A 17,639-nucleotide genomic window follows, 5' to 3' on the forward strand; every position below is an offset into this window, starting at 1 on the left:
AATGACATCAGCTTGACGCAAAAAGTTATTTCTGTTTGAGAATAGTTATAGTCCAGTTATAGTATAGTGTCGCATACGACTTATTTACCACTTCCGTGTCACTGAGAATGTTCTAGAACCGTACTGTGTCTGGGTGGAATATTCTAGATTTTGTTTAGAACTGATTGAATAGGTAATAGAACACTGTAGGAGGCAATAGAAGGTAATGGAACATTCTAGAAATTTATAGTAAATTTCAGACTCATTATGCATGCTGATGTAATGGTCTATTTATTGATAGTGTGGGTATATATATAGGGGAGTTGTTCAGCACTGAGTTGAGATTGGAGATCTCGTTGAATTGTATTGGAGTTTAAGTATCTAGTTATTGGAGTAGTGGAGTTTTACCGCGTTATTGTACTTGATGTTTGCAGAGTATAATAATACCAGTACCAGTTGAAACCTCATCTGTTGGCTCCATGTTCGTATTTTATCATCGCCGCCAGGGAAGTCTTTCTGTTACTGTTGCCATTTTGGTATTTGAACCATCACACCTGTACTATACCAATTACGGTAATATTACGTTGCGTGTGACACATAGTTATGGTTCCAACGAATAATATTGAGTTTTGGTCGCAGCAGGTTTGTTATGAAAAGTTCGTCCATACCACAACTTAAGGCGCCGATAGATACAATGAACGTTATACGTTGCAAAGACGAGCACAACTGTTCCATATATTTCTTACAGTGGAGCGCCAGTCCAAGAGCCGACGGAGACAGCTAAAGTCGGGACATTGACGTAGTACGTCGGGATAACACCGAAAAACAACGAAATTTATAAATGTTGCATATGTTGGGGTAATCTTATTTTACTGTTCAGGAGAGTATAAACAACTAGCCCAAAGTAGAGTTTTGCCGGCGTGTTTGCATTTGACCAATTTGCAGTTCCTGAAATCATAATAGAATGTATCATAATTCACCGTATTGTCAGCCACTTCTTATAAGTCTATTGCTGCGATGGAAATCAAATAAACGAATGGTCACGTGATGCACCTAAGTTTCAACTTAAAGTTACAGGAAATGTTAAGGTAAACCAAAAGTGCAATACCGGTTTTTCCAGTGATGTTGAAACTACCAAAGATCAATTTGAAGAAATATCAATTCAGAATGTTCAACTTCATCTTCAAGGTCAACAGAATTACAGAAAAATACTATGTTGCTCATACCAAAGAAATAATCCCAGAAATAGCCATACTAATCATCAGCCAAGAAATGTTCAGATCTCATCTAGAATCCAAAGAAGACCAAGATGTCAAGAGATAGACGATGGACACAAGCTTAACAACAGAGAAGACGGCAGTAGCATTGATAACTGAAGTAACAGAGGACCAAATATAAGCAATATTTTGATACGTGACAACAACAGTGTTCATCAAAGTAACAGTGGAGAAAGATGAATGTTTTTTCCCACTATGATGTGGGAAATAATAAAACATAGAATAAATGAATGAGTATAAATCGGCTACACTTACCTAACTTTATGAAAAGAACTTAACGGAAATTAAGGGAAAGTTCAATAATATAACCATACAATTTAAAAAAAAAAATCGTTGCTTGACAAAGGGAGTGGTTTACAGTAACGAGTTGATGTTAGCGCAGGGCTGTATTAAAAATGATTTGCACTCCAAAACGCCCTCTATGGTTCAATTTTCTATCTCACAATCCTTTGGAAAATCAAATCCCTATATTATTGTGATGGTAATCAAATATACGAACGTCTACCAGGTGCACCTCAGGGGCATTGATTTCACAAGTGTAAATGCTTGTTTTGCTGTAATACATACAACAGCAAAATATTGGTGTTTTAGAAAACCTGTGCATCGTTTTCAACATTTGGAATTTGACACTTTGCTCAAATCTCAAGTTCTTTCACGTATTATACAACTGATAAACAAATGGCCACTATACACACAGAACTACTGCGAAAAGCGACACAATCACCAAGCCCCCCCCCCGTAAGTTTTAAATGAGCTGTTCCTATTTGGCTTGAAAAGTATTCTTCAAATAACACGGAATCACGTTATTCGTCCAGTTCTTTGAATTATTTTGGGAATTATGTCGAGAATATACATGTTTATAAATATAATATGTATAATCAAAGTTTACGTTGATCGGACACTTCACCATACAATAAAACTAAAGGATTTTCGAACATTCGGTCTGAAAATCTAGCAGTGGCAAAATGGCGCGAATGGACAAAATGGCGGACGTTCAGTTGTAATATTGCGTCGCATAAATATTTTCTCCGTTATTGATAATACAGATCTCTTTTCTTTGGAAATAGCGGACAGACGTCGAAAAATAGTGTATTCTAATTTCTATGACCTGGGAAACCTGCAACATCTCATTTTTTTAATTGTATGCGTAGCATTTTGGATGATGCGAAAGATGGCACCAAAACAACAACTTGATAAAGCGGCTTGGAAATGGGCAGAAACAACTGATCCAACTAAAGTCACTCAAGATCACATCGAAACAGCGTATAGAGTGAAACTGAAGCCCTGTAAACTCGGAACATGTCGGTGAGTAGGCTGATTGCAAACATTACCGACAATCGTGTCGTAGTATAAACAATGACAGTCCCTCAATTCATTTACTTGAGTCACAGTCCCTCTATCCATGGAGCATTTAGCTCCATGCTCTATCATAGAGGGACTGTGCTTGAGTCAAGTGTGTAAATACTAGTATACTTGTACACGGACACCTTAGAATCATGGCATATGTTTCTGCATAGTGAACAGTTTATTGTATAACATCATTTCCAAAAACTAAATATTGCTAAAAACACTTAAAAGGGAACCACTCAATCCCAGGTATTGCACCGAGTGCTCATGGGTAATTTTAATTTCACTATGCAAATTCGTGAGTATCTTCCCTTGTCTCATTAATTCTCTAAAACAACAACTTTTACTTGACTCTTGTCATTTATATCTGCTATCTCAGTATTTATATTTTGTTCACAAACAAAGATACAATAAACACACCATTGAATGCAGGGTTCTCCACGGTTTGAAAATTAAACAGGGCGCGCCAATGTGAAGTGGGCGTGGCACATTTGTAACGTGCATCATTGGCAAGGATGTTGAAAAATGGAAACCAAAAAATCTATTAATCTACATATTATTACATATGCATAATATATATTTATTATTACAAAATGAATAGGAATTTTGAAGAGCTATTATTAAGTAAACGTCAGCACGTACAATCAGCTGATTTTAGCTGCACGATTCCTCAAGCGGCGACATAAGTTGTTTACAAGTAATGATCGAGTCCAGAAAAAGACGTAACAAGTTTGTTAATTTATTTTCCCAAATAGATACATACATGCTTTATTTAATTTTTAGCAAAAATTTATATTTATGATTTATATTTATTTGCACGAAGCAAAATAAAATGTATGTCGCACAAACGTTCGTAATTGGTTCATTAAAAAACTTGCATGAATGGCACCAAAAACCAAAGTGATCAAACGAAATAAAATGTACACAATAGAAGATTTTCGATATGCATTTAACAGTTACTATCAAAAATAATAGAATTAGGTATAAAAAAACAAAATACATACTTAAAAGAATAATTTTCATTCGAATCGAAAGTTTGTTGATGTCTGCTTCGTTGAAAACAGCTATGACCCGGAAACAGTTCATTTTACTGTGTGCACCCTGATACTATGTAACGATGCTTTTGATTGGCCAAAGCGCAAAAAACAACCAATCAGAATATTTGTTCCAAAAGAACACAAGTAAATTTATTTCCTCCACTTATGATGCGAGTTGAAAGCATGGCCGTTTTACCGGGGTTTTTAAATCGTGATTTAAAGAAAATTCAACTTTAAATAGTGACATTTAAATATAAACATTTACATGTTCAAGCAAGCATTCGTGTGGACTTTTTGGTGATCAGCAATGTCTGTGATGGTACGTCGGCTGCGCTGGTCGTTTACCGATCATGCAAGTGCATAGCTGCCCAGTTGCTGCCTTTGTTCCACTCGGCGGTGACGATGTTGCCGCTACCTAGTCACGGCGTGAACTTGGTTTTAACCATAGACCTTATGTTTAACGAATAGTTTTACCGATAACGATTTTATATATTTGACGTTACCCTGGCAGTAAAAATATTGGTACGATAATGCACTTTTCTAGGCCACATGTTCATTTTTAATCATGTTGAAAAAACTTGTAATTTTTTGTTTGGTGGTGTTATCACATCACGGTGATCTGCTACGATAACAAACCGGAATTTTCACAGTTGCACCTTAAAACAATGAACCAGTTACCCTGAGCACGATGAATCATCTTCGGAAGACAATGAGTGTTGGCCTGTTTTGTAAACAATTCTTTGTCTGGGATCATGCAGGGCGCACAGGAAATATAACAGGGCGCTGACAATTTAAACAGGGCGCCAATTTCAGATAACAGGGCGCGGCGCCCTGTAAAAACCCCTCGTGGAGAACCCTGGAATGATGTGAAACATTTGTTAATGATAGTATAAAAGTTTACATGTTGTGACATACTGCTAGTTAATGAATGTTAAGTATTGAGGTTATTGTCAGTGTAGGAAATTCCTGCCCGTCCGCACGCCCGAGACGGGTAACTTTCGTATCGGACTGGTTGAATTTCAAACTTCCCTGTCCGATGGTCGGGTAACATGTTACCACATTCTTCCGCCGAAATTAAAATAAAAACAAGCTACCATTCTTTATGTGTGCTCTAAACATTTTAAACAGAAACGTGATCAGCCAAAACTATGAAAATATTGCATTGCCATCTCACATCGCGACTTGCCGACACGCATTCTCAACCCACAACACGGAATCCATTGACTTATTAACATAATAATAGGTACGTGACCTCGGGTCAGGTCCTATCTCCCATGGTGCAGTGAGACTTCCGGTGACTCCTGACCAGTTCTATCGTTGCGTAGTTTGTTTACAAAGTTTTCATTTCGCGTACAACATGTATCGTTTTTGGGGGATAGACCCTCCAACAAAGAAACAGAAGTCGAGCATCGATAGAATTGCGGCAAATAAGGAGTATGACCAGTCAAAACGTACTCGCAAAATAGTTCCAAGCTGGAAGACGGTGTTCAAAGAATGGCTGGTCACCGATGACACCAGTAATCATACGGTGTATTGCCGTATCTGCCGGGCTATTTACGGGCCGTTATCAAACCGCAAAATACCAGACAAACTCCGTAAGTACGGAAAGGGATGTACCAACTTAAAACATGATGCCCTTACATGCCATGAAATGTCAATTGGTCATAAACAAGCCAAATCGATATTCGAAGCAAAGAATGCCCCACCACCAAAGCAACTTCCTGCTGATAGAATCATCGAAATGTTGAATGGTAAAAGTGTTGACAGGTTAGACAAGCTATTCCGAGGCTGTAACAGATGGTAATGCTCATTTGGTAGCTGGATTAAATTCTGACTATGGTTCAGATTTTTCTGATCTAGCCGAGAGCAACAGTGACACAGACATCTGATATATCATGTTCTGAATATGCATGTTCTTTACAGCTACTTTGTTGTTAAAATAAACCGTGCATAGTATATTGTATACAACTTGTGTTTATTTGTGTGTGTGTGTGCGAAAATAATTGAAAAAAATGTGCGGGACTGGTAACATTTTAGCAGGGCTTGTAACTTTTGAAAGTTACCAGCCCTGATGTCTGGTATGTAATCTGGACAAATTTCCTACACTGTTATTGTAACATATTAATGTTAGTAAGTATACAAATACAGGATATATGAATTAGAGATACTGAATTGTTCAAGTTACGAAAACATGACCATACCCACTTACAAAAATGACAGGGCTCGAAAATTGGCTACCACTTTTCAAATTCGGTAGCTCCAGTGGGCTTACCAAAAATCCGGGATGAGACAGTATTTACTCTAGGACGCGCGATTTCTCGCCTACTACACCTGCCCTTAAAAAATTCTCCGAGGGCAAAAATCGCCCTTTTCCTCACTGCCCATTGAATTCTTTTTATGATGGCCTGTGTGTGTATTGGACTATAACATGCTAACTAGCTTGATGATACAAATAACAATCACCCTCCCATATATTTCGTTTAAAATTGTGCGTCCTTATATTTAAAAAACATTACCTTCTTCGGGTATGTCAGGGTGACGTGTTAAGCAACTTGCAGAGGCAACAATGCATTGTCCTTCTCGCTTGTTGCATGATTTAATTAATTATTTTGCTCGTCCAATTTTTGATTATTAGTCAGTAGTGATTATATTCTAACTTATAAAAAAATAAATTCGTTGATTTGTTATGAAATGCAACTTAGTTTCATCGTAAGCGAATGATTCCAAACGCATATTAAACACTTGATGCTGGAGAATATCGGCAATGCTTTGACCTGGGACAGAGTTCTTTGACCTGATAATCGCAAATTAACCAATCAAAATGGTGGATGATGCCAACTTGCTCATAGCTCATTTAAATAAGTTAATGTTATTGAACGCATCATGGAAGAGATTTGCCGATATTGTAGTACGATCTTTTGGCTTGGATTTAGATGGGAAAATGGGATGATTTTTTTTTTTAAAACAAAAAAATTAGTTGTTTTCTAACGATAAAATGAGCATTTGAAGAATAATTTAACATTGTTTATAGTGATACCAGCTCATTGTTGAAACAAAGCTTACCCATTCACGCTAGTCACCATAAAAATCATACTCTTGAATAGGCATCAATGACTACGGTAAAACTTAAATTAGACCATAGACCTTAAAAGGTCTATGATTAGACTATATTAGGCATCCGGAATAATTTAAATGTCCAATTACTAGTACGCCAAAATATTTAATGAAAAAACGTGATTTCTTTTATTTAAAAACCAAACAGAATCAAGTACATTGTATAGACAGGACTACGTTACCGTGGTGTTAGTTCTGAGTGTTAGTTCAATTAAGCGCCATTTGCAATAAAGTTGTCAAAATGTGACCTCAAAATAGCGCCAAACAGAAATGAAAATGTATCAAAGTGGCGCCTATATGAGGTATTATACGGTACAATCAAGATAATTTTTTTTGTGGCAATTTAAGTTTTGTGACAATAAAATTGAATACTGTAACATTAAAACTTTAAACTTAGAATTTGCAGTATTTCACAATGCACAATGAGTGAAAGCAGTGAAACTATAAAACATGAACTCTTTATTTCAGTTAGGTTCTCCTGTCTATAGGAAATTAGTACCGGTACATTCAAATATATGAAACATTATCTACCTGTCAAAATAATGTACTGAACGTGACATTTGTTTATACAGTCAAACCTGTGTTAACGGCCATCTGCATATAGCGGCCACAACCGAACAGTCCCTACGCATTTTACATGTAAAGTACCCTGTTTATAGCGGCCACCTGCCTAACGCGGCCAACGGCCATGCTTCAGCGGTCACAGTGATCAGTTGAACTGCATATAACGGACATAGTTCCCGGATGTCTTGCAGACTACTGCCTTCCATCTCAGCCAACTAACAAGCTCACAAAGGACAAACTTAGCACGTTTTCACACCTTTCATTCAACCGATGGCTTCGGCAATTATGTTTTATTCTTGTTTATAATTCAGTTTACCACGGCAAGCACACCGTACCGATGGCTACCCCAAAACATAATTAGGAATTTGAAAGTGTCTTGATAAAAAAACATGCTGTCATTAATGTTTTGTTGAAATATGTTTACCATGGGAATAACTTACAATTTTGTTCAATGAATGAATCGAGCAACCACAACGATGACGACCCGCAAAAGTTTTGTGAGTCGCCCGGACACAGTCACAGTCCCTATGCATGTGGCTGGGGTGAATCGGAATACCGACGGTAAATCACCAATCAAATTGATTATCAACAAAAAAACATAACAACTCACTTGTTATTTAGTATCGATATTTATTCACTTTGAACTCCTATAAATATCGATAAATACGCATGTAAAATAAACTGGAACTGATAGCAAAAACGAAAAAAATCAACACAACGTCCATGCCTGTTGTTTATCCATCCAAATAAATTATGCTAATTAGCCTTGCGCATGTGCTTTCTTGTTCTTCCGGGGTTATGATAACTCGGGTCAAAAAGTAGAGTCGCTTCCGTTACTGCCTATCGATCTCTCGTCCAACTAAATTCATTCAACTATTTTGGGTAAACAAACCGTTCACACGCGGGCCGAGGGAGTCAGGAAGTCAGACAGATTAAAATACCTTCAAAAGTTACCATCATGCAAAGCGATACCTCATTGTATGACTTCACTTTGACTTCAAATTCGGGCAACCACAACGTAAACAAACTTGTAAACAAAATTATCACTATGAAATTTGGTTTTTTTGAGCCCTGATACGCATCACAACCAGCCTACCAACTCATAAACATCCAGTTCCTGCAATGCATAGATTAATATCGGGAATTATGTTCATTTTCTCGTTTTAATAGGGAAAAAACTTCGCGTGCCAACATGCTGACATCGCTAAACAAATCTTGTCAAAATGGCGTCGTTCATGTTAACGTAGTCGATCAAAAAACCTGTGATATTTCTGATTCTTGGGGGGTTCATAACAGTTCATAACCATACAACTAATGACTTTATTCTATGCAAAAGTATATAACAATGCTTCAATGTTTGTATATAAATGATTTTTTTAGCACAGAATTGAGTACATTGTCATTTCAAAACGTCGCCATTTGCATTTACGATCTAAAAAGCATCCATAAAAGTCGCTCGATTTAACATTAATAAAATGCGGTGTGACAAATAACAAATCAGCCCACCAATTTTTAATGATATGTTTCGATCATAAAATGTCAAAATCGAAGACAAATATTGGTTTCGCACCGAGAAGTATGGTAAATAAAATAGAGTTCATTTCAATCACCCCAAAATCAAAAACGACAAATATCTTGGTAAAGGTATGAAAATTTGTTGCTAAAATGTGTTGCTGCTGGTGAAATAGATAAATTAAAAAACTACTCGCCGGCTAAAATATGACCTTATACAGATATCCTGATTAAAAAACTATGTGAAAAAGTACGAATTCTGGAATAAACAACAAAGTTGTAAAAAAATACATAACATTGACGATGTCAAATCATGTACTGATCACGTGACAATGCTTTGCCCACACCCGCAATGCACCTTTGCCAGGGAAGGAGACCAATTCACACCTAATACAATGACCGTTTCTAGACCAGGGAGAGAGGGACTGTGATTTAACAATAGATGCTTTTAACAATGGTGTTAAATTGACCTCAGTTCACTGGCCAAAGTCGCCAGACATATTTCACATGTTTCTATTGTTGCATTAGTACAATAACATGGAAGTCGCACAGATTTTGATTGCGCAAAGTAATGTTTTGATTAGGGATCAACCATTTCGTAAGTGAGGTAGGTCGAGAAGATTTTTGAAAAAAAAAATGAACAAAATGTTAAGGGAATTGTGATTGGGGAGGAAACTTTCAAGTTGTCACGTAACTGGAAGGAGATCATCTCAGATCCATCACTACAATAGATAAGTGTTCTTTTCCTATATGTAACGTTGTAGGGATCAATAAAGCACTGCTAACTGTCCCTCAACCTTCTCCTTGAAAGAACTTGCTATAGCCCAGAAACACTCCGATTTATTAGAACAGTTACCAGACACAATAGATATTAAAAGAAACAAAGAAATTCAGAATAGCTAAGCAAAGCAAGCTAAGTGATTTCTTTAGTAGGAAATGAGTCTCAAACTGCTGCTGAACATGAACTTTACTGTACAAATCTTCAAACATTTAATTTTCTTACTACTCATTATTGTGCAATGATCGATTTTTGTGAAATGATTTTAGTTTACATAATACAATTTAAAACCAACATTTTTTATTTGTAATAAAGTGTTTGGATACTGTGTACAGTAGTGTAATAGTGCGTGTCAAATGGGGTTGCAAGATCTGTTTTAATACATTGATTCAGTGCCTAATTAATATTCATGAATAAATTAGTGAACCTGTACAGAAAGGCCACCTGTCTATAAAGGCCAAAATTTCAAAGTCCCTTGGGTGGCCGCTATAGACAGGTTTGACTGTAAAAAAAATATTCTTTTTTATTTTTACGGCATAAATACTGCTTTAAAAATATTGGGCTACCAGGGATTGATCTTGGGCTACCAGATTTAAAAAGTAGTAGCCCAGATGGACTACCAGAAAAAAAAGTTAATTTCGAGCCCTGAATGACCATGCCCACTTTTGCAAAACCACGCTTAAATTGTAATTTGATGTTCAATTAACAATCTGGGCAATTTACATTTCATTTTTTGTTGTTGAACATCCACATTTAGTAACTCAACTTTAATTAACATTTAAACAGACAATTCAGCATCTCATCAAATTAGTATAGTTCAAAAAGACAATAAACTTGATACAGTCAAACCTGTCTATAAAGGACAGTCAGTGGACTGAGCCAAACTGTCCTTTATAGACAGGTGGTCTTTATACGGAGGTGGCCTAATTTATTCATTCAATCATGAATATTAATTAGGGCGGGAAAACATAAAAACAAACCTACACATTGTACAATGAATAGGTCTTTTTTAATAAAAGTCACTCATTTTCATCTGGATAATTACACAGCTTTACTTTTTTACTACAAATTATATCATGTAAATTCACTGAAACCAAGTGATTATGCCCATGGATTCATTGGTGTATTCAATGCATAAGAACGATTGTCAACGATCGGCCGCATTGGCGTTTCAGCTCGGTCTTTCACACTCTTATCCCCCAGTCTCTTACACATATTCCATCACAGTCGGTAATCAGTCCAATCGTTAGTACTGTCGGTTGTACACTGTGACAAAATGCACAGGCAAAGTTGCCGTGTTTGAAAAAAACAAACAAACAAGCATTAAAAATGAAGAAGCATTGGTAATAAACAAAATTTACCAAACTCGTAACGATTGCTCCAACTCTCGGTGTTGAATTAGAAAGTCAAACGAACCGGAAATGAAACACGATGATTGTACACGCAATTTTACAGTTATTTGTTGCACAGTCCCTCTATCACGGGACTGTGTTTGTTGCAAGCATCGACGTGTCAAAACTGCCCAAACGAAACGAATTTTCTCGATTGCGAATTATTGATATTACCTTTTATAAAAAAAAAGGATCAAAATAGAAAACATCTTCTGTTGAGAATAACCCTGAGATGACCCCTCATAAGTAACAATACATTTTGCCCATGCGCTAGCTTCATTAGCATAATTTATAACAATCAACAACAGACAACATGGCGCCCAAAATAGGTCGGATTTTGCAATCCCGCGATGAAAACGAAATAAACGAATGTTTTATTATTTTGTTTGGATATTTCATATCGACAAGGTAAATAAAACATCTCTCATTTAATAAAACTGGTTCATTTTTCTTTGTTTCGAGACGGGGGGAATTTGCTCTTCATGTGCGAGACAGTCCACAGAAGTGCCGCTGGCCGGCTGGGGATCGATAGTATAGTACCGATCGGAAACAAGCTAGTTTTTCATTTCAAACTTTGAATGAAACTGTTTAATTTGTTGTTAAAATCTTTCCAGTCTCCAGACGTTATTCATGATATTCAACTTTTTTTTTTACTTTTTCGCAACTTCACAAACCAAGTTGCGATGGTCACCCCTGTCTATTAGCCCTAAAGATTGCGTACTCGGTAATCTGAACGTAACATGTGGCCACTTTCCTGTTAGCGATTCGCAAGTAGCTATTGTCTTTTTGCTGAGACCGTTTGATGGAAATGTTGGTGGTCGTTATACAAAGGTTAAATTGTGAATAGGTCTACAATAGGGTGGTCGCTGGTCGCGTTGGACAGGTGGTCGCTATATCCAGTGTCTTTAACGTGTAAACTGCGAAGGGACTGTACTAAGGTGGTCGCTATGAGCAGGTGGCCGCTCTGCACAGGTGGTCGTTAACACAGGTTTGACTGTAGTTGTATACTAGGTCCTGAATACTACACAACCTTCTGTTTTATGTTCATTTCATAGCAAACCAAAGAATTCCATTTTTTGTATCAAACCATGACTGAATAATAAGTAATGCTGTTAGAACCTCAGAAAAGTAGTTATATTTGTGTATGTGATTTTTCCAGTGTTCATCACCACTTACTGTCATTTTATCAACAGTTTTTGTTTTCCTTAATTGGAACCTAAATTAGTGTTAAACCATTTTAATCACTCCCTTGCGCGAAGCAAGCAATTTTTTACAGTTACCCTGTTTTGTGTCTGTGTGAAACTTGGTACATGCTCTGGGACAATGCTCAGACCTGATTAGTGTTTGTTAATTATCTGCGGTATATATAATTAGTAAATCTTTGGTCTTTTCATTGATATGTCAAGTGCTAATCATAACATTTTATTGAGACTTGGTACATAGATGTTATGGGACAATGCAAATTCCTGATTAGTTTTAGGTTGAAATCTATGCAAATTATTAATTATGTTGTTTGCATAATGATTAGTAAATTTTTGGCCTTTCCACCAATATCTTGAGTACTAATTATACTTCACAGGCCTGTTTTTGATTGAATTCTGTATATGATAATTGTCTAATTTGCATAAATTAGCCTATTTTTAGCTTTTCCATCAATATATCAACAAAAAGTCTTGATATGTATGTGCTCTTGGATTAATCCATAGAACTGATTAGTTTTAGATGAACCGTGAATATCAATTACCTATTAAATTTAAATAAATCAGCCAATTTTGTTCAACAAAAGTATCATTAGTCATATTTCAAAGAAATATAGATGCCCTGTTGTAATTTATTAGGAGTGATTAGTTGATGAAAAATTCCTGATATCTCAAAAAATCAGATTTGAATTAACTTGTTGCATACATGTAGCTAGGTTTTCTGGAATAAAGCAGATGTAAACCAGGGATATACAATCAAAGTATACATTTTGTTTTAATAAGAATTGTCTGTGGGTAGTATAAACTTCAATTCTTTGGATCGCATTGTTTTCACATTGTGCATCTCAATATAGCACACTAATATTTGTATCCAAGCTTCTTGAATTTTGAATTAATTTTAATATTTATTCTCAATAAGACTCAATTCTCGCATCACATTTGATTCATTTTTGTTGTAATTGACTCCCATGTGCGAAGCACAAAATGGGAGTCTTTGCAGTTAGTGTGTCTGTATGTGTGTATGTGTGTATGTGTGTGTGTATGTGTGTCCGACTGTTCCACTGCTATCTCAAGAACCATACATCGGTTTTTGATGAAACTTGGTGCATAGATGCTCTGGGCCAATGCGCAGATTTGATTAGGTTTTGGTAAAAATCCATGCTCGTTAGTTACCTAATTTGCATGATAATTGGCTATTTTTTAGCTGTTCTATGACTGTTCCACTGATATCTAAAGAACCACTCATTGGATTTTGATGAAACTTGGTACATAGATGCTCTGAACATATGCGCAGATTTGATTAATTTTTGGTAAAAATCCGTGCATATTAATTACCTAATTTGCATGATAATTAGCTATTTTTTAGTGGTTCCATGACTGTTCCACTGATATCTAAACAACCACTCATTGGATTTTGATGTACATAGATGCTCTGAACTAATGCTAGGTTTTGATTAGTTTTTGGTAATAATCCGTGGATACTAATTACCTAATTTGCATAATGATTAGTCAATTTTCGGTTTTTCCACTGATATCTCAAGTACTAATCATCACATTTCAATGAAACTTGGTACATAGATGTCATACGACACTGCACAGACCTGATAGTTTTTATGGTAATATCAGTACATATTAATTACCTAATTTGCATAATTAATTAATTTTCAGCATTTGATATAAGTAGTTAGCATTACATTTCAATGAAACTTGGTACTTACATACTCAAGGACTATGCAGAGATTGATTGTTTTTGATAAATATTTGTGCATATTAATCACCTAATTTGCATAATTAGTTAATTTTCAGCTTTTCCACGGGTATCTCAAGTACTAATCATCGCATTTCAATGAAACTTGGTACATAGATCCTTTAGGACTATGCAGAGACCTGATTAGTTTTAGGGTAAATAATTGTGCATATTAATTACCTAATTTGCATAATTAATTTTCAGCTTTTCTACTGATATCTAAAGTACTAATCATCACATTTCAATGAATCTAGAATTATGCAGACCCAATTAGTTTCCGGTAAATATTTGTGCATATTAATCACCTAATTTGCATAATTAACCAACTTTCACACTGATATCTCAGGTACTATACATCACATATCAATGAATGTACATGGATGCTGTAGGACAATAGACAAACCTGAATAATTGTGGGTTAAAATCTGTACATATTAATTACCTAATTTGCATAATTAACCAATTTTAAGCTTTCACACTGATATCTAAAGCACCGTAAAAACTCCAAAATTTCGACCGGTTTTAAATAATTGGTGTTAGAAATGTGACGTGTTTTTAGAGTCAAAATTAAGGTGCATTTTCGGACGGTCGAATTTTTCAGAATAGAAATCAGCAAATGAAAAAATGGGGATGATAGACAGTGTGCTTCATTAGTTTTTAAAAAATGCAATGTCCGTCAATTGACGTAAACTTCCTCATGTTTCACGGTAAAAGCAAAGGTCGTGGCCGAGTTGTAACTCAAAATCTAAACAAAGTCATCAATCAGTGAGTATTATGACAAGCAAAACAAAACATCAAGACGCGGAGAAGAGGTCAGCACAAAACTAATAGGTCAAAAGACAAAGCTGTCTCGCACTACCTAGGAAAACTTGCGAATGTTCGAAGTACAGGTACCCATTGGACAAAAGATACATGGAAGTTTAGCAAACTATCTCCCCGACCCAGTGCAATGTATCCGGTTAGAATCAAAGCTCACGTGTCCCTTATTTGAGGGACCAAATTCTGCCGTAAATTCGCCCTTGGATTAAAAAATAAAATGGGATTTAAGAAAATAAAATGGGACTTTTAAGGTGTATTTTGGCGTCATTTTTTGGACATTTCAATCAATCCTGCCGGCTAAAATAGAGTAAGTTTTACCGTAGTCATTGACGTCTGTCTATTCAAGAGTACAAGTGTATGATTTTTATCGTGACTAGCGTGAGCGGGTAAGCTTCCTTTCGAGAATGAGCTGTTATCACTGTGAACAATGTTAAATTATTCTTCAGATGACCAGTTTATTTTTTAAAAACAACTAATTTTTTTATTTAAAAAAAATCATGCCGTTTTCGCATCAAAATCCAAGCCAAAATATCGTACTACAACACCAATCTCTTCCGCATTGCGTTCAATAACATTAACATATTTAAATAAGCTATGGTAATTTGAACACGTTGGCATCATCCAGCTTTTTGATTGGTTAATTAGCGATTTGACCTATTTGACCTAAGAGAACATGGCGGATATCCTACAGCATCAAACGTTTATACGAGACCGGAATCATTCGCTTACGATGAAACTAAGTTGACTTTTATTTGTATTTCATAACCATTCAACAAATTTATTTTGTGTACATTATTATAATCACTACTGAGTACAGTAATAATCAACAATTCAGAAACACAGCATGCTGAGATTTTTGTGTTCGTTTTTATTTGAAACTTCGTTTATTTAGAATATATTTTCGTTACCAATAAAATAAAAATCTCTCAGTCAATCAGAAACCCGGATTCATGCCTTCGAGGAAGGTCCCGTTTGAACGCTCACATCGTTGTTTTTTTTCGTTTGGGGGAAAACTAAAACTGGTCGCAATTTTCGAATAAGAATGAGTCGGCAATTCTTAGTGGAGTCGAAAATTTGGAGGTAAATAAAACACCGAACCCCGGCAAATAAATAGGCGGACGAATTTTTAGAGGGGTCGAAATTTTGGAGTTTTCACGGTACTAATTATTCCATTTCAATGAAACTTAGTACAAAGATGCTCTAGGACAATGTACAAACCTAATTAGTTTGGGGTAAAAATCTGTTCATATTAATTCCCTAATAAGCATAATAATTCATAATTTTTTGGTTCTAATCACATTTCAATTAAACTTGGAGACATAGATTTTCTGTTACATTGCGCAGACCTCATTAGTTTTACACTCAAATCTGGTCATATTAATTTTCTGATTTGCATAATTACCGTTAAAGTCCTATTATAAACCGCGGTTTATATTACAATGTATCAATTTAAAAATTGGGATCAAAAGCTCAAGTTCGGGGTGCGGTTTCTATTACGTACATATTGCAATCACTAAATGGGCGTGGTCATTTTTTGTCCACAACACATGCACAAAACAAACAATACACCGTACAATCTCTTGAATAGGCGTAGGGGAAGAGTGAAAGGCCTTATTTTGGTTCTAAAATAGGCGTTACGAAATGTTGAAAAATTACGATCAAAAAAAAATTCTACATGATACAAAAAATACTCAGTATTTTTAATGTAATATGCATTTTTTTTTTTTTAATTTTCTTGGTAACGAAAAGTATATTCTAACAGAAGTTTCAAATAAAAACACGAATGCACTGCTTAGTAGCAAATGATCACATAACGGTAGCTCGATCCGGCCATGCTGCTGGTCTCAAGTGAATAACTTACTTGTTTTCGAAGTGTTGATATTGGTGATTACAATAACGCACGAAAAATAAATTCGTTGAATTGTTATAAAATGCAAGTAAAATTCAACTTAGTTTCCCCGTAAGCGAATGATTTCAGTCACATGTAAACAGCCGATACGATATCCGCCATGCTTTTGAATGCTCACGTGACGTATTATTGACCGGATAGGTCAAGTCGCTAATTAACCAATCAAAATGCTGGATGGTGCCCACGTGTCTAAATTACATAGCTCATTTAAATATGTTAATGACAGTTCAGCGACCTGATGGTGAACGCAACACGGAAGAGATTTACCGATAATGTAGTGCGATCTTTTGCCTTTGATTTCCATGGGAAAACGGCATGATTTTTTTTTTAAATCAAGAAATTATATGTTTTCGAAAGATAAATTATTCTTCAATGCTCAGTTTAACACTTTTACGGTGATAAAAGCTCATTGTCTAAAACTTACGAAACACAGACGTATTCAGAAAGAGTATTGACAGAGGTCGCCGCCAGAACAAAAGCAGTTTCATTGCCTGTCTGACATCTTATCACCGCTGAACAATAAATAGGTGTGAATATTTTTAGGCCTGTTGTCCAAACAAAGAATAGGATTAGGAACAATGCCGTTTTGGAACAGCTGGTTTAAACAATAAAGACAGTCACGGTCTTGATGAATTGGGGGTGCGGTTAGTAATAGGTACTTTTCAAGTTTTCAATTTTTGTTAAGAACTCTTTAACCCCGAAGCCGGGAATTGGGGGTGCGGTTACTATTACGTATGCGGTTTATATTAGGACTTTAACGGTAGTTTTCAGCTAAGTAATTTCGAATTATATTTAATGTGTCTCCAATACTCTCAGCACATGGGAGTTCTTTCTAAGCTTTCTTTGATTTTCTTTGTGTTTTGTTTTCCAGTTTTAACATCCCTTTGTTTTTCTTGTCTGTGTTTTTGTACCTTGTACCCAGTATCAATTTCAATGTATGTTACAATGTAAATGGTTCAATAAAAT

The 17,639-nt window shown here is 35.8% G+C and overlaps 1 protein-coding gene across 1 annotated transcript in view; it reads left to right on the forward strand.

Annotated features, from left to right (window-relative positions):
* The first annotated feature begins 2,218 nt into the window (after window positions 1-2,218).
* Window positions 2,219-17,639, forward strand: part of LOC102804305 (ubiquitin carboxyl-terminal hydrolase 48-like) — a 63,930-nt gene continuing 48,509 nt past the window's right edge. The window contains exon 1 of the mRNA XM_085490742.1: window positions 2,219-2,561. Within this exon, the coding sequence (XP_085346868.1) occupies window positions 2,416-2,561 (146 nt within the window). The 5' untranslated portion in view covers window positions 2,219-2,415. The remainder of the gene's footprint in view (window positions 2,562-17,639) is intronic.

This window comes from Saccoglossus kowalevskii, chromosome 15 (assembly GCF_978046115.1).
Source record: "Saccoglossus kowalevskii chromosome 15, keSacKowa6.1, whole genome shotgun sequence".
Classification (NCBI taxonomy): Eukaryota; Metazoa; Hemichordata; class Enteropneusta; family Harrimaniidae; genus Saccoglossus; species Saccoglossus kowalevskii.